This window comes from Protopterus annectens, chromosome 12.part0, assembly GCF_019279795.1.
Source record: "Protopterus annectens isolate FY-2018-M chromosome 12.part0, PAN1.0, whole genome shotgun sequence".
NCBI lineage: Eukaryota > Metazoa > Chordata > Ceratodontiformes > Protopteridae > Protopterus > Protopterus annectens.
This window is the reverse complement of record NC_056746.1, coordinates 211,397,300-211,421,918: the sequence shown is the minus strand read 5'-3', so window position 1 is coordinate 211,421,918 and position 24,619 is coordinate 211,397,300. Positions and strand designations below refer to the sequence as shown.

Below are 24,619 nucleotides of genomic sequence, written 5' to 3'. Positions count from 1 at the left end.
GCAAATCACATATTCACTTTACACCAATCAACACACATTCTAGCTCAGAAGCACACAGAGAAAACTCTAGCTTGGCTGGGTTTTTCTTGCATTTTTTACTGTATGGTTTCTCTGTCTGACCCTCTTACCCTTTGGTTTATATATAAAGAAATATATATGCACTTATATATGCTTGTATTTATATATATATATATATATATATATATATATATATATGTATATATATATATATATATATATATATATATATTTTTTTTTTTTTTTCCACTCCATCCACATACATATATAGATACATATATTGTATCTGTTTGCATGTGTGTATGTGTTTGTGTGTGTGTGTGTGTGTGTGTGTGTGTGTGTGTGTGTGTGTGTGTGTGTGTGTGTGTGTGTGTGTGCATACTAACTCTGAGATCATTATATGTCAGAGTAAGGTAATACTCCAAAATATTACAATTTCAAAACAAAATGAAAACATAGTTTCCTGTCTGTACCTTTCATCTCATCAGTCTATGGTTTACAATGATGTTTGTTATGCTTTCAATAGGAGCCCCCTTTGCCCCACATACCTTGGTTCTACAGTATGTACACACCCAAAAAATCAAGAACTTTTTAGGTCTAACTTCGCTGCTGTTGGATGCATTATACTTTCTTTGTGGAATCAGAAACTGCCTAGTCTTTCTCCTGTACATCTATAAGCTTGATAATTATACTAAGCAATGATATTTGAAAACTTAAAAGGATGATTAAGGTCATAGAAGTCAGATACACTGGTATAAAGGGGTAAACCGCTAACTACAGTACAGTCATTCTAAAATTATTTTGTGGCTCAGGTAACAGATATCTGACAGGGGAAGATGGGTATGCCCATCATGGGAGCAAGGGGGCAGCCTGGGTTCTTCAAGTGTTACAGTTTCTTAGTGGAGGAATGGCATTGCAAAAGGTGGTCAAGGGTATGAGTATTTGTCCACCAAGCTAGTAACTCAGTGCTAGAAATACTGAAATAAACTTGGAAAGAAACAAGTATTAACAATATGTAAACAATAAGCAAAATCCCTGGAGGCTTGGGAAAAAGAATACCCCAACCTAATAAGCTGAGTTAAACATTTATGGACTTGATGGCCTGTGGAAAAAAACTGTTCTTATACCTGCTTGTTTGGTGCGTATTAATCTATAACACTTGGTTGATGGTAATAGTTCAAAAAGATGACGGCCTGGATGTGAATGGTTGGTGATGATTTTCCATGCCCTTTTCATGACTCTGGAATAGTACAGGTCCTGTAAGGATGGAAAACTAGCACCAGTGATATTTCAGCAGACTTCACTATTCAATGTAACCTATTTTTGTCATGATCAGACAGAGATCCAAAGCACAATGCTATGGATGAGCTGAGAACAGACTCAATGACTGTTGTATAGAACTGAATCAACAGTTCCTGTGGGAGGTTGAACTTCCTCAGCTGTCGCAGAAAGTACATTCGCTGTTGTGCCTTTTTTGTGACGGACTGTACATTGGTCTCCCACTTGAAGTCCCGGGAGATTATAGATCGCAGAAATTTGAAGGATTCCACAACTGACACAGCAGTATTAAATATAAAGAGGGAGATAATATTGTAGTACTACTCCTGAAGTCCAAGTCCACTGTCATCTCCACAGTTTTAAGAGTGTTCAGTTTCAGATTATTCCACCATAGGGTCAGCTGCAACTTAAATTTGATTCCTTATTTGCCGCATACTGTTACATTTTAATGAAAGATTAAAGTTTTCCTCTGTCATTCTTTGTGATTAGGTTGTATTCTCAATCAGGTGAAATGATAAAAAAGAACAGTCAGCTTTGTACTATCACATGTATTCAAAATCCAGTGCAACCTAACGTCATGGCAGTCTTCAGTCTGATAAATGGTCTGGACTCCTGTCCATCCCTTCAAAAACAGAACTGAATTGGATACTTCATGGTTATAATGGTAAATAAACAAATTTCTGTGAATCAAATGATGTCTACCATATATTTTTTGTGCACCCCTATGCAGTGATGAATAATGCAAGAAGTCTTGAGAAGGACCATCCATGTGTTGAAAATTATACATCTAAATCAAATCAATGTTGGTGGTTCACGCGACTCCCTAAGCAAATGCTCATGCTTATATATACTAACTGTCAAATCGCCATAATTGAAGAAAGTGGAATATTCCAAGAAATGGCAACCTCAGACTTAGTATATGTAAGTTCAGACTTTTGGTCATTGTTTCCACATTCCTGAGCTCAGCACTCAGAGTCTTGACATTTTAGAAGGTTACCGCCAATATTTCTTTCTTTGTGGAATGTGTCTGTAATCTTGGCCATCTGCTGCCAACTTTTCTACTCATTCTGTCTAATGCACTAATTGAAGTAGATCTGAATGATTTTATAAAAAAAAAAAAAAAATCAGAATTATTTTAGGTAAGATATGTGCTCTTTTTTATATCTACAGTATTGTTTCCCTGTCTCATTCCAATCCTGGAAGCCTTTGGTTGCAGCATTTTACCCAAAGATGCAATAAAATTCTTTGCTGACATTGTCATACGTATCAAAGAGGAAAGGAAGAAAGGTATTCATAAGGTAAACATGTTTTCTCCTTCACACATTATGCTAATCTGTTTTGTCTTTTTTAGATAGTCAAGTAGATATTCTGAGACAATTTTTTGCATATAGAATGATTCACTGAAACGTATAACCACATAATCCAGATTTCACTGTGAGACAAATGTAATTTAAACAATGAAAATATTACTGTTCACAGAATGGATTTTGGTAGATATGTGATAGACATTTATGTTAACAACTCAAAATTAAAAGTAAGATAATAGTTCATGTAACATTTTAAAGCCAGAAAGATTAAACTTTTGCAATTTCTCAGATTTCCAGTTAGCTGATACCCTATCGAAGCCATGATTATGTATGTTCTAGCTCTAAAGGCAGTGTTTACTGGTACTCTTATGAATGGATGGGAGTTGGCATAATAGCTAAAGTGTTTACCTCATAAACACAGGTTACATGATTTGGTTCTTACCTTTGGGATGGGAAGTTTGGCAAGGCTTAAAATGGCCCATAAGGACAGATAGCCTAGTACTAACTTGGGAACCTATGGCACCCATTGCATAGAAACAGTGCACAAAAAATACCTACAAATGACTCATAAGTAACAACATATCACCACTGCAGACTACAATTATTACTACGTATTGGTGTACTACTGAATACATTATTGTGATCCAGGTGTACCACTGAACACATTACTGTGCACCAGATGTACTACTGAATACATTACTGTGCACTAGATGTACTACTGAATACATTACTGTGCACCAGGTATACCAATGAACACATTACTGTGCACCGGGTGTACTACTAAATACATTACTGTGCACCGGGTGTACTACTGAATACATTACTGTAAACCAGCTGTATTATAGAATACATTACTGTGTACAAGGTGTACAACTGAACATACTATTGTGCACCAGGTGTACTACATTACTTTGCACCAGGTGTACTATTAAATACATTACTATGCACCATGTGTACTACTGAATACATTACTGGGCACCAGGTGTACTACCGAATACATTACTGAGCATCAGCTATACCACTGAACACATTATTGTACACCAGGTGTATGACTAAATACATTACTGTGCACCAAGTGTACTTCTGAATACATTACTGTGTACCAGGTGCTCTACTGAATACATTACTGTCCACCAGGTGTTCTACTGAATACATTACTCTTCCCCAGGTGTACTACTGAATACATTACTGTGCACCAGGTGTAATACTGAATACATTACTGTGCACCAGGTGTACTACTGAATACATTATTGTGCACCAGGTGTACTAATGAATACATTACTAAGCACCAGGTGTACTAATGAATACATTACTAAGCACCAGGTGTACTACTGAATACATTACTGTGCATCAGGTGTATAACTGAATACATTACTATGCACCAGGTGTACAACTGAATACATTACTAAGCACCAGGTGCCAGGCGTACTACTGAATACATTACTGTGCACCTGGTGTACTTCTGAATACATTAATAGGCACCAGATGTACTGCCGAATACATTACTATGCACCAAGTGTACTACTGAATGCATTAATGTGCACCAGATGTACTACTGAATACATTCTTGTGCATCAGGTGTACTACTGAATACAATACTAGGCACCAGGTGTACTAGTGAATACATTATTGTGCAAAAAGGTGTTCTACTGAATACATTACTGTGCAACAGGTGTACTACTGAATACATTACTGTGCACCAAGTGTACTACTGAATAAATTATCGTGCACCAGGTGTATTAATGAATACATTACTAGGCACCAGGTGTACTACTGAATACATTACTGTCACCTGGTGCACTAATTAATACAATATTATGCACCAGGTGTACTACTGAATACATTACTGTGCACCAGGTGTACTACTGAATACATTAATAGTCACCAGGTGCACTGCTGAATACAATACTAGGCACCAGGTGTACTACTAAATACATTACTGTGCATCAGGTGTAACACCAAATACATTACTATGCACCAGGTGTACAACTAAATACATTACTAGGCACCAGGAGTACTACTGAATACATTACTGTGCACCTGGTGCACTAATTAATACAATATTAGGCACCAGGTTTACTACTGAATACATTACTGTGCACCAGGTGTACTACTGAATACATTAATAGTCACCAGGTGTACTGCTGAATACAATACTAGGCACCAGGTATACTACTGAATACATTATTGTGCACCAGGTGTACTACTGAATACATTACTGTGCACCAGGCATACCACTAAACACATTACTGTACACCAGATGTACTACTAAATACATTACTGTGCACCAAGTGTACTATTGAATGCATTACTGTGCACCAGGTGTTCTATTGAATACATTACTGTGTACCAGGTATACTACTGAATATATTAATGTGCACCAGGTGTACTACTAAATACATTACTGTGCACAAGGTGTACTACCGAATGCATTACTGTGCACCAGGCGTACCACTGAACACATTACTGTACACCAGGTGTACTACTGAATAAAGTATTGTGCACCAGGTGTACTAATGAGTACATTACTAGGCACCAGGTGTACTACTAAATACATTACTGTGCATCAGGTGTAACACCAAATACATTACTATGCACCAGGTTACTACTGAATACATTACTAGGCACCAGCAGTACTTCTGAATACATTACTGTGCACCTGGTGTACTAATGAATACAATATTAGGCACCAGGTGTACTACTGAATACATTACTGCATTACTGTGCACCAGATGTACTACTGAATACATTACTGTGCACCAGGTGTACTACCGAATACATTACTGTGCACCAGGTATACCACTGAACATTACTGTACACCAGGTGTACTACTAAATACATTACTGTGCACCAAGTGTACTACTGAATACATTGCTGTGCACCAGGTGTACTACTGAATACATTACTAGGCACCAGGTGTACTACTGAATACATTACTGTGTACCAGATGAACTACTGAATACATTACTGTGTACCTGGTGTACTACTGGATACATTACTGTGTACCAGATGAACTACTGAATACATTATTGTGCACCAGGTGTACTACTGAATACAATACTAGGAACCAGGTATACTACTGAATACATTATTGTGCACCATATGTACTACTGAATACATTACTGTGCACCAGGAGTACTACTGGATACATTACTGTGCACCAAGTGTACTACTGAATACATTACTGTGCACCAGGTGTACTACTGAATGCATTACTGTGCACCAGGTGTACTACTGAATATATTAGTGTGCACCAGGTGTACTACTGAATACATTACTGTGTACCAGGTGTACTACCAAATACATTACTGTGCACCAGGCGTACTACTGAACACATTACTGTGCACTAGGTGTACTACTAAATACATTACTGTGCACCAAGTGTACTACTGAATACATTACTGTGCACCAGGTGTACTACTGAATACATTACTAGGTACAAGGTGTACTACTGAATACATTACTGTGCACCAGATGAACTACTGAATACATTACTGTGCACCAGGTGTACTACTAAATACATTACTGTGTACCAGATGAACTACTGAATACATTACTGTGCACCAGGTGTACTACTGAATACAATACTAGGCACCAGGTGTACTACTGAATACATTATTGTGCACCATATGTACTACTGAATACATTACTGTGCACCAGGAGTACTACCGAATACATTACTGTGCACCAGGTTTACTACCAAATACATTACTGTGCACCAGGCATACCACTGAACACATTACTGTACACCAGGTGTACTACTAAATACATTACTGTGCACCAAATGTACTACTGAATGCATTACTGTGCACCAAGTGTACTACTGAATACATTACTGTGCACCAGGTGTAATACCGAATACATTACTGTGTACCAGGTGTACTACTGAATACATTACTAGGCACCAGGTGTACTGCTGAATACATTACTGTGGACCTGGTGTACTACTGAATACAATACTAGGCACCAGGTGTACTGCTGAATACATTACTGTGCACCAGGTGAAATACCGAATACATTACTATGCACCAGGTGTACTACTGAATACATTACTGTGGACCTGTTGTACTACTGAATACAATACTAGGCACCAGGTGTACTGCTGAATACATTACTGTGCACCAGGTGTAATACCGAATACATTACTAGGCACTAGGTATACTACTGAATACATTACTAGGCACCAGGTGTACTACTGAATACATTACTGTGCACCAGGTGTAATACCGAATACATTACTATGCACCAGGTGTACTACTAAATACATTACTAGGCACCAGGTGTACTGCTGAATACATTACTGTGGACCTGGTGTACTACTGAATGCAATACTAGGCACCAGGTGTACTACTGAATACATTATTGTGCACCAGATGAACTACTGAATACATTACTATGCACCAGGTCTACTACTGAATACATTACTGTGTACCAGGTGTACTACCGAATACATTGCTGTGCACCACATATAATACCGTATATGTTACTATGCATCGGGTGCACTACTGAATGAATTACCAGGCACTAGGTATACTACTGAATACATTATTATGCACCAGGTGTACTACTGAATAAAGTATTGTGCACCAGGTGTACTAATGAATACATTACTAGGCACCAGGTGTACAAGTTAATACATTACTGTGCATCAGGTATAATGCTGAATGCATTACTATGCACCAGGTGTAGTACTGAATACATTACTAGGCACCAGGTGTACTACTGAATATATTACTGTGCACCTGGTGTACTGATGAATACAATACTAGGCACCAGGTGTACTACTGAATACATTACTCTGCACCAGGTGTAATACCGAATACATTACTAGACACTAGGTATAATACTGAATACATTACTAGGCACCAGGTGTACTACTGAATACATTACTGTGCACCAGGTGTAATACCAAATACATTACTATGCACCAGGTGTACTACTAAATACATTACTAGGCACCAGGTGTACTGCTGAATACATTACTGTGGACCTGGTGTACTACTGAATACAATACTAGGCACCAGGTGTACTACTGAATACATTATTGTGCACCAGATGAACTACTGAATACATTACTATGAACCAGGTTACTACTGAATACATTACTGTGCACCAGGTGTACTACCGAATACATTACTGAGCACCAGGTATACTACCAAATGCATTACTGTGCACCAGGTGTACTACTGAATACATTACTGTGCACCAGGTGTACTACTGAATACATTACTATTCACCAGGTATACTACTGAATACAATACTAGGCAGCAGGTGTGCTACTGTATACATTACTGTGTACCAGGTATACTACCAAATTAATTACTATGCACCAGGTGTACTACTGATACTCTTTTCACATGCAAATGGGCAACATTGTATGTCTAAGAGTGCCGATGCAACTGTCAGTTATAATGTGTTCCAAGGCTGTCATCTCATGCTGCATTACAGAGTGTTTACAGAGTTCTTTTATGTGGCCAGAAGACACTGTGCTGAGAATGCAAAATACTTTCTGAATTTCACACTACCACAGTAGTAGTACATCATACAAAAGTACCTATCACAGGCATGCATGTCATGCATGTAAGTACACACACACACACACACACACACACACACACACACACACACACACACACACACACATCTATATATGTTTGAAAAAGTGCATATTGGCAGGAACTAGAAATGTGCAGACATAGCACTTTCTATTGACATGCACATGTGTAACAGACAGTACGCCCACATCTATATCTGTATAACTGACAAGGCAAATGCACATAAAAACAAAACACATCATCACACATAGACACACACCTATATCTGTATGAAAAAGTGACTAGAACAAGACATGTAAACAGATAGACCCCTATAACTATCTAAACTTTTGCATGAGTGCGTGTGTGCACACACACACACACACACACACACACACACACACACACACACACACACACACACACACACAAGCACACTCACCTTTATATGCATTAGAAAGTACAAACATCGCACTATCTAATGGCATGAACATGTGCACACACATCTATGTATCTGTGCACTTTCAGTTTTATATATATATATATATATATATATATATATATATATATATATATATATATATATATATATATATATTGCATGTGCATGCACACACATGAGCACAAGTATGAAGAAGTATATAATTGGTCAATTCAAGTTGTGCTGGTATCTAGACTTTATATTGCATCAGTATGGAAGGACCTGCACTTCCTATCTCTGAGTGGCAGGAGTCAATTTATATTACATTATGCTAGGTGACTATCTTTCCTGTGCTATTCCCTATACCCGAAGACATACCAAGCAACACACACACACACACACACACACACACACACACACACACACACACACACACACACACACACACACACACACTCACTCACTGCAGACCAACCACATCATCCATTCTAGTTTTATGCATCACCTGTTGTCATTGCTAATGAGGCACAAGTACAACGTCTCTCAGATGTAATGCTGTGCACCTGGACCTTAGCATGGTCATCAGATTTAAGTGCTGAATGGAGAGGACACATGTAGGGTCCACAACTGCAGTGCCATGCACTCTACTTTTACATTGCTGATATGTAGGACTCACAAATAGTGATGCCTAGTACACCCACACATGCATATGCGGAGTAACACATTCATGCACTGTGTGGTATGAGAACTGCTGTATTATACATTATCAATGGATTTTATCTGAAACCACTAAATGCAGCTGGTGATGCAATCTCGTCATCTAACTGACTTCTATCAGCAGACATATTTTCGGTACACTTGATGAAGTGATGATTAATCAATTTACTGTTGGACTGATACATGCTCATCCCTCTGGAAATTTTCTGTGAAATGCCAAACATGATTAAAAAATGAATTACATAAAGACCAAAGGTATAACAAAGGAAATAATATCTTCAACTGCAATAGAAGACAGATTAGCAAAAGTCCGAGTTGAGCAGAGAATGACAGTATATTCTGAAGTAACATGAGAGAAACTGATTCTTATATCAAGCTATGAATGTCAAAAACAGTTTGATGGAGGACATAGCAGGAATAAAATGAAACATTATTCAGACAGGTGTAGGATAAACATATAGGTATTCTGGCTGGTCTGATATTTAGAGCAGAGACTGTTGTAGGCAAGGAAGATGAAATTATCTCATATTGCTGTCATCACTGGATTTTCACATAATTTTGTGATTATTTCTGATTTTGCTGTTATTTTGCAATGATTGTCTACTTATATTTGTAAAAGTCAGAGACGCTGAACATATACATTTTTTTTTCATTTTTTTAATTGATTTGTAGGACCGGGTGGATTTTCTGCAGGAAATGATGAATTCACAGACCTCTGAAATATCTTTGGAGACAGGGCAGACATACAAAGGTAGCATCTGCATTTCCTAAATATTACATAGACTTTAGAAACACAATACTTTCAATGGTAAAGGTTTTGCTAGCCTTGATAAAAATGGTTACCTGAAAATGTTGTCCTCATAGTGCTGAAGCAGAGCTATTTATATGGTTTTGTTACTCAGTAAAATTGTAGTTACTTTATCATCTTTCTTAGAAAGCTAGTATTGTATGTTTACTATTGTCATTCAAGGACTGAACAGGCTTTGCAGCAGAATTAATCTTAGTAATGTAAAAACATCAACAATAGAAAACATTTGTACTGAGAAGACAAACTGCAATAATTACACGAGAACTAAGAACCAGTATGACTGTGTATAAAGAGGTATAACAAAATGTAGTACAACAGACGGATAGACCATGGAATATATTATTGTCATGCAATAATATTACGCTATTTTTGAAAATGTATACTAAGTTCATGTACTAGCTGCTTGATAAAACATTGACAGCTAATTTAAGAAAAAAATGACTGATTTTAGTTATGTAACTGACCATTGAATGGGTGAAGCAATATGCTCCCCCGACACATCTGTTAATTTCATGACACACAAAGGCACTTAGCTGTGCACATATTAACTGCGAACAATTCATAGTTAAAGTGCAGGATTATTTAGATGTTCATCGTGTTTCACTGTTGCAGTCATTACAATTGGGTTATCCTGCTGGCAGGCTACCCGCAGTCGGCCTGAGTTCCAAAGTCTAGGTCCGGCGACGGTTGATGTCGCCTCTTCCCTGACGTCAGTGCACCAGGGGTATATAAGATGCAGCCAACGCCATTTTCCTCAGTCTTTCTTGCCGTGCGGTGTCTGAAGCAAAAGCAGTTCGCAAGTGCCGGTTGGCCGACTCCTGAAGTTTTTAATTCGAATTTTAGATCCGAAGTCTTCATTAAAGCTAAGTACCCTGTTGGAGAAACTTTTTTCTTGCTCCAGACCGATGTCAGAAAAAGTTAATAACTGTATTTCTTGTGGGAAGCAAATACCTCATAAGTATTTTCATTCTTAGTGTATTCCTTGCCTAGGCCCTGACCATAACATTGCTAGTTGTTGGTTTTGTGCTACATTTAACCAACGCACTATTAAGCATCGGTATGATTTTGCATTTCATTATTTTGGCAGACGATTCAATTATATAATGCCATCGGATCAGCCGACTACTGGAGTTTACAAAAAGTGAAAAGAAAAAGAAAAGGACAAGCATCCGAGATCCAAAACCAACGACGAGGCTTCTTCTAGGCCTGTCACAGGTTCGCCGGTTCTCAGTGAGGTGCTTTTGCAGCCCCTGACGCCCGCTACCTCAGAGCCACAGGCCGCTTCCGACTCCCATGTGGAGCCAACTGGGCCTCTGGAAACTCAAGGTATTGGACACTCGGAAACTATTCCCTCAGATGGGTCCGGAGTCGCTCAGCAGGCATCGGCTTCTGAGGGTGTTTTCAGGCCTACACAGTTATATGTGAAACCTACTTCAGCTACAAAGACAAAGACTAAAGCAGCTCTAAAGACAAAGAAACAAGTACAGCTTTCACCTGGACAGTCCTCCATGCCTAAAAAACAGATGCTTAAAATGGCCAAAGACCTTATTACTTTGGTCAGGGGTTCCCATCCCCCTCCTGAAAAGAGGCTTAGGCAAGAGTTAGAATATGAATCTTCAGACCAGGTTTCCATTTCCTCTGATTCCTCCTCTGAACAGGATTACTCCATTCCTCCCTATGAATATTCTGATGCTGAAGAATCTATCCCTTCAGCCTCTCCTCCTGAGGATTATTCTTTTGGGAAAACACTGCATACTATGAGGGAGCATTTCCACTGGGAGAGCCAAGATTACTCAGAATCCAAGAAAAGGCTTAGAGATTTCCTTTTATTGCCCTAGCACAGGCCCCTTGCTATCCCGCCTGTTTTAGACATTGTAGATGATGTATTTACGGAGTCCAGTTTTTCTCCAGACTCTTTATCACAAGCCCCTGTTAAGCCAGACAGATACTACAGGGTTCCTGATTCACATACATTTCTCTATAAAAACCCTGCAGCTGACCCATAAACCATCTCTCAGGGTCCCAAAGGGGTCAAGGCCTCTACTGCAAAAAACCCTATTCCCTCTGATAGGGATTCTAGGGCCCTAGACAGATGGGGCAAAAAGATTTATACCTCTGCTACCTTGGCTGTAAGAGCTTTAAATTACCAATTTCATATGCTTAAATATCAGCAATATCTTATATCCTTGCTTAAACAGAAAATGCCAGCAAATGTAGAATGTGTAGACAATAAAGAAATGCAGGATTTATTACATGCAGCTGAACAAGTTGGAAAGCATACTTTGCAATGTGGTTTTGATTCTCTTGAGGCCTCCTGCAGGGCCACTGTTACAGGTTCTGTCATTAGGAGACATGCTTGGTTAAAAGAACAAAATTTGCCAGATCATGTTAAAGCAAAACTATTAGACGCTCCTTTACAGCATGATACTTTGTTTGGTGCTAAAGCAGAAGAGGTGTTGAAGAAAGTGGAGAACAAAGCTAAATCTATGCAAACAGTCAAGGATTTCTTGCAGGTACAGCCTCCCAGATTTAGCAGGAACTGGCCTACAAAAAATTGGTCCTTTCCAGTGTCAGATAGGCCACAAAGAGGCAGATACAGATGCCCGAGAGGCAGATCACAGCCCCAAGGCTCATACAGGCCTAAACAATGGGGTGCTTCTACCTCCAAGAGCGGAGAGGAAAAATCACAGCCATACAGGAAACAGTCTCAATGACTTTCCACTTCCAGCACCAAGCACTTATCTTTTGGCAGCCCCTTTGGGGGGAAAGCTAGCACTTTTTTCACAAAATTGGCACATGATCACCCAGGACAAATGGGATCTAAATATAGTTTCACAACACTACAGGTTCCACTTTCACACCCTGCCAAGGCAAACGGTATGCCAGACCTGCCATGCAATCAGTGGGCAGAGACACAAAAACAAGTTTCATGCCTCATGGACATGAGGATCATTCAACAAGTACCAGAACAAGAGCAGGGTCACGTATTCTATTCAAGACTGTTCTTAGTACCCAGAAAGGACAAAGCCTGGAGACCAATACTGGACCTATCTATTCTAAACACATATCTGGATATTCAAAAATTCAAAATGTTGACCCTACAGCAGCTTCTGCCCATGTTGGGCAAGAAGGCTTGGCTTGTGACTTTAGATCTAAAAGAGGCATACCTGCGTGTCCCAATCAGACAAACATGCAGAAGATACCTCAGATTCAAAGCTGGCTCAATACACTACCAATTCTCTGCACTGCCCTTTGGCTTAACTACTGCGCCCAGGGTCTTCACAAAGTGCCTGGCACCAGTAATTGCATTCTGCAGACAAAGAGGAATACAAATTTATCCTTACTTGGATGACTGCCTTATTCAAGCGGAGAACAAGGACATTCTACAACAGCATCTGGCATTTGTAAAAAGATTACTGACAAGTCTAGGGTACACAGTAAACGAGAAGAAGTCAAAACTCGTACCCTCTCAAGAGATAATATTCCTGGGTGCAAGCTTAAATACAACTGCCCAGATGGCTTATCTCATGCCAGACAAACACAGACAACTGACTACTTACTTCAAAATGTTGGCAACAAAGCCCCAGTTATCTGCAAGAAAAAGTCTGCAGGCCTTGGGTTTCATGGCATCCTGCATTCTGCTAATTCCATATGCAAGACTGCATATGAGGAAACTTCAATGGTATCTAAAAAGTGTTTGGACTCAACATTGCCACAGCCTGGAAAAAATAATTACCCTCATTCCCTGCCTGTAACAGGAGTTTCAATGGTGGGCAAAAGCCTGTCACCACAATACAGGACAGCCATTCACCTTACCCACAGCCAGGCAGACATTGACAACAGATGCATCAGATTACGCCTGGGGGGCCCATATGGCAGGAAGATGTATTCAGGGCACATGGTCCGCAAGTCAAATGCATCTACGTATCAATCAAAAAGAGATGCTAGCTGTTCAGAATGCCCTAACAGCCTTCAAGGATCAACGTCATCCAGGACAACTACTAATAAAGACGGACAATACTACAGTCATGTGGTACATAAACAAGCAGGGAGGCACACATTCCTACCTCCTCTGCAGGCTAGCCATGAACTTGTGGCACACAGCATTGACTTACCAAGTACATCTGCAAGCTCAATTCCTGCCAGGAAGGAAAAATACTCTGGCAGACGAACTAAGCAGAAATCTAATGGATCCCCACGAGTGGAAGTTGGATCCACAAGTCTTCAGCATGATAACAAAGACCTGGGGATGCCCGGACATAGACCTATTTGCCTCTCCTCACAACTACCAACTACAAAGATTCTGCACAAGGACGTATTATAAGCAAGCATGGAAAGTGGATTTTCTATCTTTCAGCTGGAAAAATCTAACAGTATATGCCTTTCCTCCTCTGCCTCTCCTCCCCAAGATACTCCTCAAGGTCAGACAAGAGAAACCAAAAATGATACGGATTGCCCCAGACTGGCCCCACCAGCACTGGTACCCAATCCTAAAGAGCTTGTCTCACTGCCCAGCCTGGACATTACCACAAATTCCTCACTTGTTGACCCAACAAGACAGCCAGATATTGCACAGCCAACTCAAAACCTTAAACCTAGCGGCATGGCAGATAATATAGCCTCGCAAGACACACCTCTTTCTAAAGCAGATGAATGTTATTTTGCAGGGCAGGAGGCCTAGCACCAGAAAATCTTACGCAGATAAATGGAAGAGATTCTGTGCTTGGAACCAAGCACAAGGCATTGACACAGTTTTTCCAAATATTCCTTAGATTTTACAATACTTAACTGAGATGCTGGATAAAGGCCTTTCCTTTTCATCAATTAAAATTCATGCCTCTGCCATTTCAGCTCATTACAATACAGAACCACCTATTTTTTCTCATCCGTTATTGAGGCAGTACCTCAGAGGGGCCAAAAACATAAGACCTCCAAGGAGAGCACCAATACCTGCATGGGACCTCAACTATGTCTTGGAAAAACTCACACTGCCTTTCTTTGAGCCAGCCTCTGCAGCTGACATAAAATTCTTATCCTGGAAAACAGCTCTGCTCCTAGCAATAACCTCCATTAGAAGAGTGTCAGAGTTACAGGCACTCATGGCTGTGGAACCTTTTATCATTTCCCATCCTGACAGGGATTTGCTGAGGACAAACCCTACATTTATGCCTAAGATAGTGTCCAGTGTGGCCCTTAACCAAACAATTCATTTGCCTACTTTTTATCCAAACCCACAGAATAAGGGTGAGAAAATTCTGCATTCTTTGGATATTCACAGACAGCTATGCTTCTACTTGGACAGAACTAAAGCTTTCAGAAAGACTGATCAACTTCTAGTGGCATATGCTGCAGCATCACAAGGAAAGCCTATCTCAAAACAGACTATTTCAAAGTGGGTAGGCTATTGCATTCATTTCTGCTATTCACAGCATGGCAAATCAGTGCCTAAGGGCATTAGGCCACATTCAACCAGAGCAGCAGCCACTTCAGCAGCCTTCCTCAGAGGAGTACCAACCAAAGACATCTTAGAGGCTGCAACTTGGAGTTCAGTGCATACATTTACAAAGCACTACCACTTACCTCTCAGCTCTAAATCCAGAGCAGGCTTTGCCACTGCAGTTCTGCAGGGCCTTATAGCCTCACCTAATCCTGTTTAGCTCCAGCCTCCCAACCTTAGCTTTGGGATTCAACCCAATTGTAATGACTGCAACAGTGAAACACGATGAACATAGTACAGTTGTGTACCCACCATAAATGTAGATGTTCGAGTGTATTCACTGTTGCAGTCCAGGTTACCCTCCCACCATCCCCCTTTCTTCCTTGCTGGGACCTAACTGTACTTTTCTACTCTATACAACCTATGTGGTGTATTTGCTTGTAGATTAAGGAAAAGTTATTTTTTTGTGCATGCATGCTTATTGGCATAATTTAGCCTACCATTTTAGGGGCACCTGACATCTGGGCAAGAAAAACTGAAGAAAATGGCATCAGCTGCATCTTATATACCCCTGGGTCACTGACAACAGGGAAGTGGTGACAGCAACCGATGCCAGACTTAGACTTTGGAACTTAGGCTGACTGCGGGTAGCCTACCAGCAGGATAACCCAGTTGTAATGACTGCAACAGTGAATACACTCGAACATCTACATTTATGGTAGGTACACAACTGTACTTTATTTACCTTATTCATTATTACATCCCATCAGCATACATTAGAAAAGTGTGAACCATGTACCCTTCAGAAAACATACTGCAGTAAATAACCAATAAAAAACCCAAACCAGAGAAAATGAACTCAAACAAAACCAACACTGGAGCAACAGAGACACAAATCAACTGGATTAGTGTAAAATGATTTATTCAACTCTTTTGTCCACTAGACTTATTCAGAAATACAAATAATATTCACTACTACAAACCTTTATACTAAAACAGACCTCATTAAAATTTAATTGAATCAATTATCCTATTAATCACAATAAACAAAGATAAAAATACATTACAATAAAATGGCCTAAAAACTTTAATTACAGGTGTCACTATTAATCACATTTTTTTCACATTTTTATCCCCAGTTTCCTGTCAGCCAAAAAACACTTGATATTAATCATGTCATTCTATCCTGGGGGGTGTCAGCCCCTAACCTTAGTTGCCATAAAGTTTCCCTCCTTTCAACCTTATTTTTCATGTTTCTCCCTCTCAAATCTTTTTTTAACTTGTTCCAAAACAGCGAATGCATAGTTTTATATGAGTTACACTTAAAAGAGTGTCTGTAAAGGGCATTGTTTTCATCTTTAGTCTTTATAGCATAACAATGCGCTTTAATACGTTTACTAAGAGCTCTCGTAGTCATTCCTATATAAAAAGCTGAACAGCCTGAACGTAGTGCAAAATAAACAATATTACTGGTCAAACAATTGTATCGGCCAGTAATACTAACAGTTTTATGATAATGTTCTAAACTAATATATGGGCCCTCAAGTATGTATCTACAAGCGGTACAACTGTAGCACTTGAATATTCCCTTGTTTTTATCCATTGCTGGAGGGGGTAATACTGTTTCATCCACTTGAAGCATACTTTTAATTGTATTACCTTTTTATAAACAAACTTAGGTACCCCTCCCAGGGCATTGTTTAATTCACTATTACATGTGATAATTTTCCAGTTATTCTATGTTACAGTTTTAATCTGTTCACTATCTACTGACATCTCTATAACACAACTAGGCACTGTTTGAGAAACCTTCTCAGTTGTATTTCTCCTATTAACCGTTAGTCCTTTGACTCTAATAGGAGGAAAATCAATGGCCCTTCTATTTTTAACGTCTGGAGCTATATCCTCTAGTAGCTTTATAGGATAACCTCTGTTAATAAATAACTCTGTAATAAAATCAATTTCATCACAAAAGTCTAACTCATTGCTCACCATTCCTGATGCTCTGATATACTGAACCTTGGGAATATTCATTTTCATAAAGCTGGGATTGTTACTTTGAAAATGCAGATAGTTATTAACATATGTCTTCTTTCTATATATTTTACTAGAAAACATCTTATCCATCACATTTCAGCTTAATTCAACATCTAGGTAACAAACGTTGTTACCCATTTAAAAACTTGCTTTTACTTGCCTAGCAACTCCTTCTGGCTACCTTTCCTATACCATATCTTATCTTTTGCTTTGTTAGGGAGGTGATTTCTTGCTACTAGGATGACATTTGTTTCAGAGCTATCTTTCATTATTAGTGGTCTGTGAGCTACTTTGCTGTAATGGTATGTTGAAACATATGGCTTGTTATGCTCTGCATTTGTTTGCCTACATGACCTATAAGTTTGTGTAACATGCTCCTGTATATACCTCACTAAGCCTATTATGTAAACAGTGGGACATGACATAAGAATTATACAGCTAAGCAAGAATGAATCAAGAGTCGAGTAATATGCTACAGACTGTCTTCAAATAACTAAAAGGAACTAAAAGAGAACTGAAAAAAAATAACTAAAACAGGCTAGAGGAGAGATGAAGGACAGAGATAGATTAGGTGCTGTGGATGAAATATGATAGTGTGGCTTAGGGACGTGCGAGTACAAAGCCATCAGCTAGAAGCCGAGGCAGTTTGACAACAAAAAACTATGCAGATTAGGGCATGGGTCAGTCAGTTACTGGCAAGCAGAGGGTGAGATAGAGTGAACTGACTAGCTGTAGTGTGTGGAAAAAGTAATAAAAAAGAGAGACTAGACAGGATAGTAGAACTGGAACAGAAAAGACAGAAGCAAAAGGTGTAAGAAGAAAGAAGAGTGTCACTAAGTCATGAACAGATCAAGACTAAAGGTGAAGAGGTAGGCAGAACAGATCAAAGAAAGGAGATGTACCAGGCCAAGAAGAGAAGGGGAGCAGCTACAGGTAATACGACAGTGAGGACTAAAGAGGAGAGATGTAGGGAAGAAAAAAGAGAAGTTGTAGCTCCAAGTACGGGAGGAATGTTTCAATATGTGGCAATAATGGAGAAAACTGGACTGGTGCAGTACGTCTGCTTAGTGCTCAGAATGTTAGCATAGTTTACAGCTCCCTACTACCACCCTATCATTTTAAAAAATATTTCAGACAGTTAAAAAAAGCACCAATCCATCACATGAAGTGCCCGATTTTGCAGAATGACTAGTAGTTGCCTCATGCTATGTTCCTGATAAAAAGTTTTCTTTTTTGGTAAACCACTGAAAGTCGTAGTCTATGAATAATGTCAGATATTAGAGTTGTATACTTATTGTTGATTTTGTTTCAGGAAGTGCAATTTGATGCAAAACTGTTGTTCTACTAACTTTTTAATATCTCTGATTTTTGCCCTGTCCCTCTCAATCAGACTTACCATTCAGAAAATGAATGTTAATACAAAACCTGTTGTTTGATTAACTACATAAGTCTTTACTGTTCCCTTCATAGTTTTGCCCCATCCCAAGTGATTTGTTTGATTTTCTGGTAAATTACTGAGGATTAGAGTCAATGCATATTGATGTAAAAACCTGTTCTGTTAACTTCTTAAGTGAATTAAAAAAATAAAGATAAAACAAGTTTCATGCATATTGAAGACTGGCTTTGTACTGACATATGAGAACCCAACACTGCATACATGACAGCAAATCACGTATGTTCCAGTGTTCTCCATTATTGCTAAACCTGTACAGGGGGGCAACAAGCAAACAAGTAAAGCCAAAGTGTGGGACTAAAGACAGACAGTTGTAAACAAGCAGGGTATTATGAAGCTGAACTGGGAGATTGGAGCCAGGTACAGGGAACAAACAGCTGTGTAAACCACAGAGTGACAAACTGTGTAAAACACAGTGACAAACAGTTATGAAAAACAAAGTGTAGGCTGGAGTATGAGAACGCTAGAAATTGAGCTACAAATGTCCACAAGAAAAGCAAAGGCAAATAAGGAGACCGATTTAGCAAAAGTAACTAAGTATAAGAAGAAAGTAATCTTTAGCTTCATAGAGGAAATAGCTGTGTAGATTGGTCTAGATGGGGAAAGATTATGGTGAGCATGGGGGAGAGACAGGAAGTCTCAATGATCTCTTCAGTTCCATCTTTTATTTATTTATTTATTTAGCATTTGTTTACCAGAAAAGTCCAACTTGGAACAATCCAATCTTCAGTGCAGGCATGGGGAAAAATGCTGTAGATACATGTCTTTGTAATGTGAGAGGAAACCGGAGTACCTGAAGGAAACCCACATGAACGCAGGAGGACATGCAGATTATGCACAAAAGGCACCCCAGCCAAGAATCAAACTGGGAACATCTTGCTGTGAGGCAACAACACAAACCGCTGCACCACTACGCCATCTTCACAAAGGATAAGGAACAAAGACTTCCACATTGGAAGACAGAAGTTGGAAGGAGGGTGGACAGTCACATGCAAAGAGAAGCTGTAGGAACGAAGCTTGTGGAGTTATGAAAAAAATGACATGAAGTTGTTGTATAAACTCTAGAACATAACAATCCTGGCAAGTGTATTTAAAGAATCCATTAATGAACTCTTCAGCTAAGCACTTAGACTCATTGAGGTGATGGTGGGAGTCCATGGTGATGACATTCTATAATGCAAAGCCAGCTCTGAACCAGAAAACTAAAGACCGATTGCACTGCCTTAAGTAGCATGGAAAGCCAGGGAGAATTTACTGAGAGAAAAGCTAAACTGTTTCTTGCCGAACAAAAATATGCAGGAAGTTGCCAATATGGTTTTGCAAAATTGTCTTTATCACTCCTACCTGATTAAATTTGGTGACTAACCTGTATTGGAACTAGTCAAAGGAAACCTGGTTGATATTAGCAGCAGGAAATAAAATATACTAGTTTTACAAACTCTCAAAAGAAAGGAAGTGGTTAGTGTATATCCATAGGGACTGGTCTTGGGACTATTGCTGATTAACATCTTTGTATCAGATATCACAAGGATTGTTATAGGGACTACTTATTTTTAGATTATTACTAAGGACGAAGGGACAGTAGAGGGTGCAAGAGATAGCTTTCAGAAGTATCTGATGAAACTAATGAAATGTATAAAAATGTATCATCTAAGGCTTAATGCAGGGAAGTGTTAAGTACCTCACTTGTCTTCTAGTAGATGCCAAACTGGTGCACCATCAGGGAGGAGTAATTCTAAAAAAATACAGTTTCAGAAAAAAAATACAATATGGTAGTTACAGAAGAAAAGAACCACCATGTGCAAACTGGGAAAACTATAGTCAAGCCCAGTAAAGATACTTGACTGTCTTCTTATTTATTTATTTATCTGTTTATTTACTTCTTTATTTTTCTTCACTGACCTGGAAGAGTCTGGTCAGGCAAAACCCATTTTCAGTGGAGAAAAGCTCCACATTTAAGTTACAAATGATATACATTTATAATTGCAGGGTAAAAACATCTGTGCATTAGCTTATTTACTTGACTTTTAAATGTTTCCTACAGGAACATTACATTTTAACACACAAAAACAAGAGAGAAATTAACATAAATTGGCTAAGTACTGAATAGAGAAATAACTTACAGTAACAACTAATGTATTTGTAGCACGATGGTTGCAGAAAGAAGATCAAACTGGAGAGTTTTTGAGGTTAGTAATTATTTCCAGACAAGTAGAACGTAACTTAGAAATGATGAGAGATATGAAAGGAGAAGTTATAGAAATGAACAGGAAGATAAATGGGCAGAGAAAGAACTGTAGTTAGTAGTGGGGTGTGCATGAAGGGGGAAAAGTAAAAGTTTCAGCAATAAGTTTAAGGGGGAAATTGAAAAAAAAATAGAGATTGCTTTATTTCTTATGGATCTCTGTTCAGGCTCCAACCAGAGTACTGCATTCAGATCGTGTGTGTGTGTGTGTGTGTGTGTGTGTGTGTGTGTGTGTGTGTGTGTGTGTGTATGTGTGTACAGTGGTAAAGATCTCAAGCTACTGAAGAAGGTGCAAAGAAAGATGCCATGATAATAAAGGCATTAGAAGACAAGGGGTACAAGGAGAGATTATGCAAGATTTATCTAGTTTTACTTGAGGACAGGCAAAAAAGGGGGAGATGCGATATGAGTGCAGGGAATCCATGTTCGGCTATCAAAAAGTCAGATCCATGAACAGCTAAATATCGAATGTCAAGCATCTAAACAGATAATCGCCAAATCCATATAACTTCAAAAAATCATTCACTGAATGGCCATAGTTAGCCAACAACCAGGAAGTAACATGATGCATAAGGTAATTGAAGGAAAACTTTTAAATTTACCCTTTTCCCCACTGTAGTGCGAGTTGGTATGTATAGTTAGGGTGGGTGTGGGGGGCAAAGCTCCCCACCTTGGTTGGCTGTGTTCCTGATGTTAGCCAACTATGGCCATTCAATGAATAATTTTTCAAAGTTTACGCATTCGGTAATTTTATGTTTATATGTTTTACATTTGCTATTTAGCCATTCAAAGATGTGTCTTTTCAATAGCCAAACATAGACCTGAGTGCAGGAGACAGTTAAGAGGACAGTGTGATGATATATACTTCAATAAGAAAGAGGAGAGAAAAGGGATGTACCTTTTAAATTAAAGGAAGGAGTTAAGGAAAGAAAGTCATATGGTTGTTATTGTATGACCTCAGCAAACGTGCACATTTCAAGTTAGACATTAAAAAGTTATTTTTATAGAAATAGTAGGAAATAAATGTAGCAGTCTAATTGACTGAGAAGAAGACTTTAAGACTATGGAGTCCTTCAAGGAGGCCTGGGGTGGGTAGATAGGACACAAAAATGGCAAATGAAAGGTACTAGCTATGCAGTTATGCAGAAGAGATAGGCAACTTATCTTTTTGTTAACATAGCTATATAACATAATTATGTTCTTTTTCTCCTTCAAACCCTTTCCACATAACACATGCAAACAAGTACAATCCTGAATTAAAATCATAGAACAGAGTCTAGTCCCTCTCTGCGGTGTTATTCGACTATCAACCTGTTTTAAATGTGGCACATTACTTAGTAGTAAAAAATATATTTTCTGTTTCATGACTATTATCTACTTCATTGCTAATGGAACATACACCATAAAAGTCATGAAGGGGCAACAGTGTAACTGAACATTGCATCTTCAATTGCCTAGAGATTATAATTTCCATCTCAGGAGCCAAAGAAAATTAAAAGTCCTGTGTGGCATAGTTAACATGCTGGAGCAATTGTGCTTAACTGCTCGCTCTCTTTCTTGTTACTTCTCTTTCTTTTCATAACATTTCTACAGTTGTTGTTTAGCCATTTTGTCAAATCATACTTTGTCACCTCAAGGACTTTAGCATGCCAGATCTTTTTTTCCCAATAATTGCTTCTTTAAGCTCTTAGGTTCATAGGTTCATATGTGTGTACTAGGCTAATGGCCCTGGAGCCTTTACAAGCCTAGCCCATAGGACTACCCTGGCATTGTGCCACCCGACCTTAGTTCCCAGTGCTTCTGTTGAGTAGAGCCACTGGAGTGAACCCCTGGCTGAATTTTCTATTTCCCATCCACTCACCAAGATTTCTCTTGAAGAGGGCCAGTGAGGTGTTCTGCTTGACATGTATGGGAAGTCTATTCTATAGCATGCACAGTCTTTGGGTTATGAACCTGTCCTTCCAGCATGTTCTGTTGATTGTGATAATGAGGTTGAGGTCTCTGGAGCATGTGGTGTGGAGGGATTGGGATTTCCTCAGATGTAGCATTTCTAACAGAGCTGGGTCAGGCATGGCTTTGTAAGTCAAGCAGAGAGGTAAGCAGGTAATATGAGACAGAGAATAGATGGAGTTTTTTGAGTCTGTCCATACAGGACAACCGTTTAAGGTCTAGGATTCTCTCTGTGAGGTACTTTTGCGGCCTCTCCAGTTGTTGCAGGTGTCTAATGAGGTACATGCCAAATGGGGTATTGTACTCAATGATTGGCCTAATGAGGGAAGAGTAAAGGGAGACAATGACCTCTTTCTTCCTGGATGCAAAACCCTTAGTAATGAGATGTGCCACATAGAAGGACTTTCTGACCACAGTGGCAATGTGGTGGTCAAAAGAGAGGTTGCTGTCAGCCTCTGTTCCTGGATCTCTTATAACGCCTTCTGTGTTCATTGGACTACCATCGATGTGGTAATTCAGAGGAACTGGGTTTTTCCCAAAGGGGATGACGACACATTTTTGGCACTGAGCTTAAGGCCATGGTTTTGACACCACTTGTTGGTCTCTGTGAGTTCTTTCTGTAGGATGTCAACATCACTTGTGGAGTTAATAATAGCTCCCAACTTGCAATCGTCTGTGAACTTTGTCAGCCAGAGTCCCTTCGTGTTGGCCTGGACTTCAGAGAAGTAGATACCAAACAGGAGAGTACCCAGGACCGAACCCTGTGGGACTCCACTAGTGACTGGTCAGCAGTCTGAGTTGGAGTCAGCTACTTTCACACTGTGGGTTCTATCTGTGAGCCAGTTTGCAACCCACCTAGTGATATAGGGGTCGATGCCTAGTTTAGTGAGTTTTTCTATGATTCCTGTGTGGGGAATGGTATCAAAGGCCTTGGCTAGATCAAGGTAGGCTGTATAAACCACCTTGCCATCATCCACAGCTCTGGTGACTGACTCAAAGAAGTCTACCAAGTTGAGCAGGCATGATCTACCCTTCACAAAACCAGTCTGTGTAGGATCCAGAGTTTGGAGATTCCCTATATCCTTGTTTATTAGGTCCATGATGATGTGTTCCATAGCTTTGCATATCAGACTCGTCAGGCTAATGGGGCGGTAGTTCCCAGGGTCTGTAATCGCTTCTCCTTTGTGGAGAGGGATGACTCTAGCAGTGCGCCATTTGGTAGGGAAAAAACCTGAGGTGAGGCTGTGATTAATCAGGGCACACATGTGAGGTGCTAGTTCACTCTGTAGTTCATATAGAACACAGCCAGGGATATTGTCAGGTCCCATAGAAGCTGTATTCTTGGCCTTGGACAGTGCTGTTTTAACTTGTGCAGCAGTAATACTGTGTGCCTGGCAATCTATGGGTATTGTGA

General features: G+C 39.4%; 1 protein-coding gene across 1 annotated transcript in view; it reads left to right on the top strand.

Moving 5' to 3' along the window:
- LOC122816455 (cytochrome P450 3A24-like) overlaps positions 1-24,619 on the top strand; it is a 519,725-nt gene that overhangs the window by 261,335 nt on the left and 233,771 nt on the right. The window contains exons 8-9 of the mRNA XM_044089263.1: positions 2,467-2,594; positions 9,948-10,026. Coding sequence (XP_043945198.1) covers positions 2,467-2,594; positions 9,948-10,026 — 207 coding nt within the window. The remainder of the gene's footprint in view (positions 1-2,466; positions 2,595-9,947; positions 10,027-24,619) is intronic.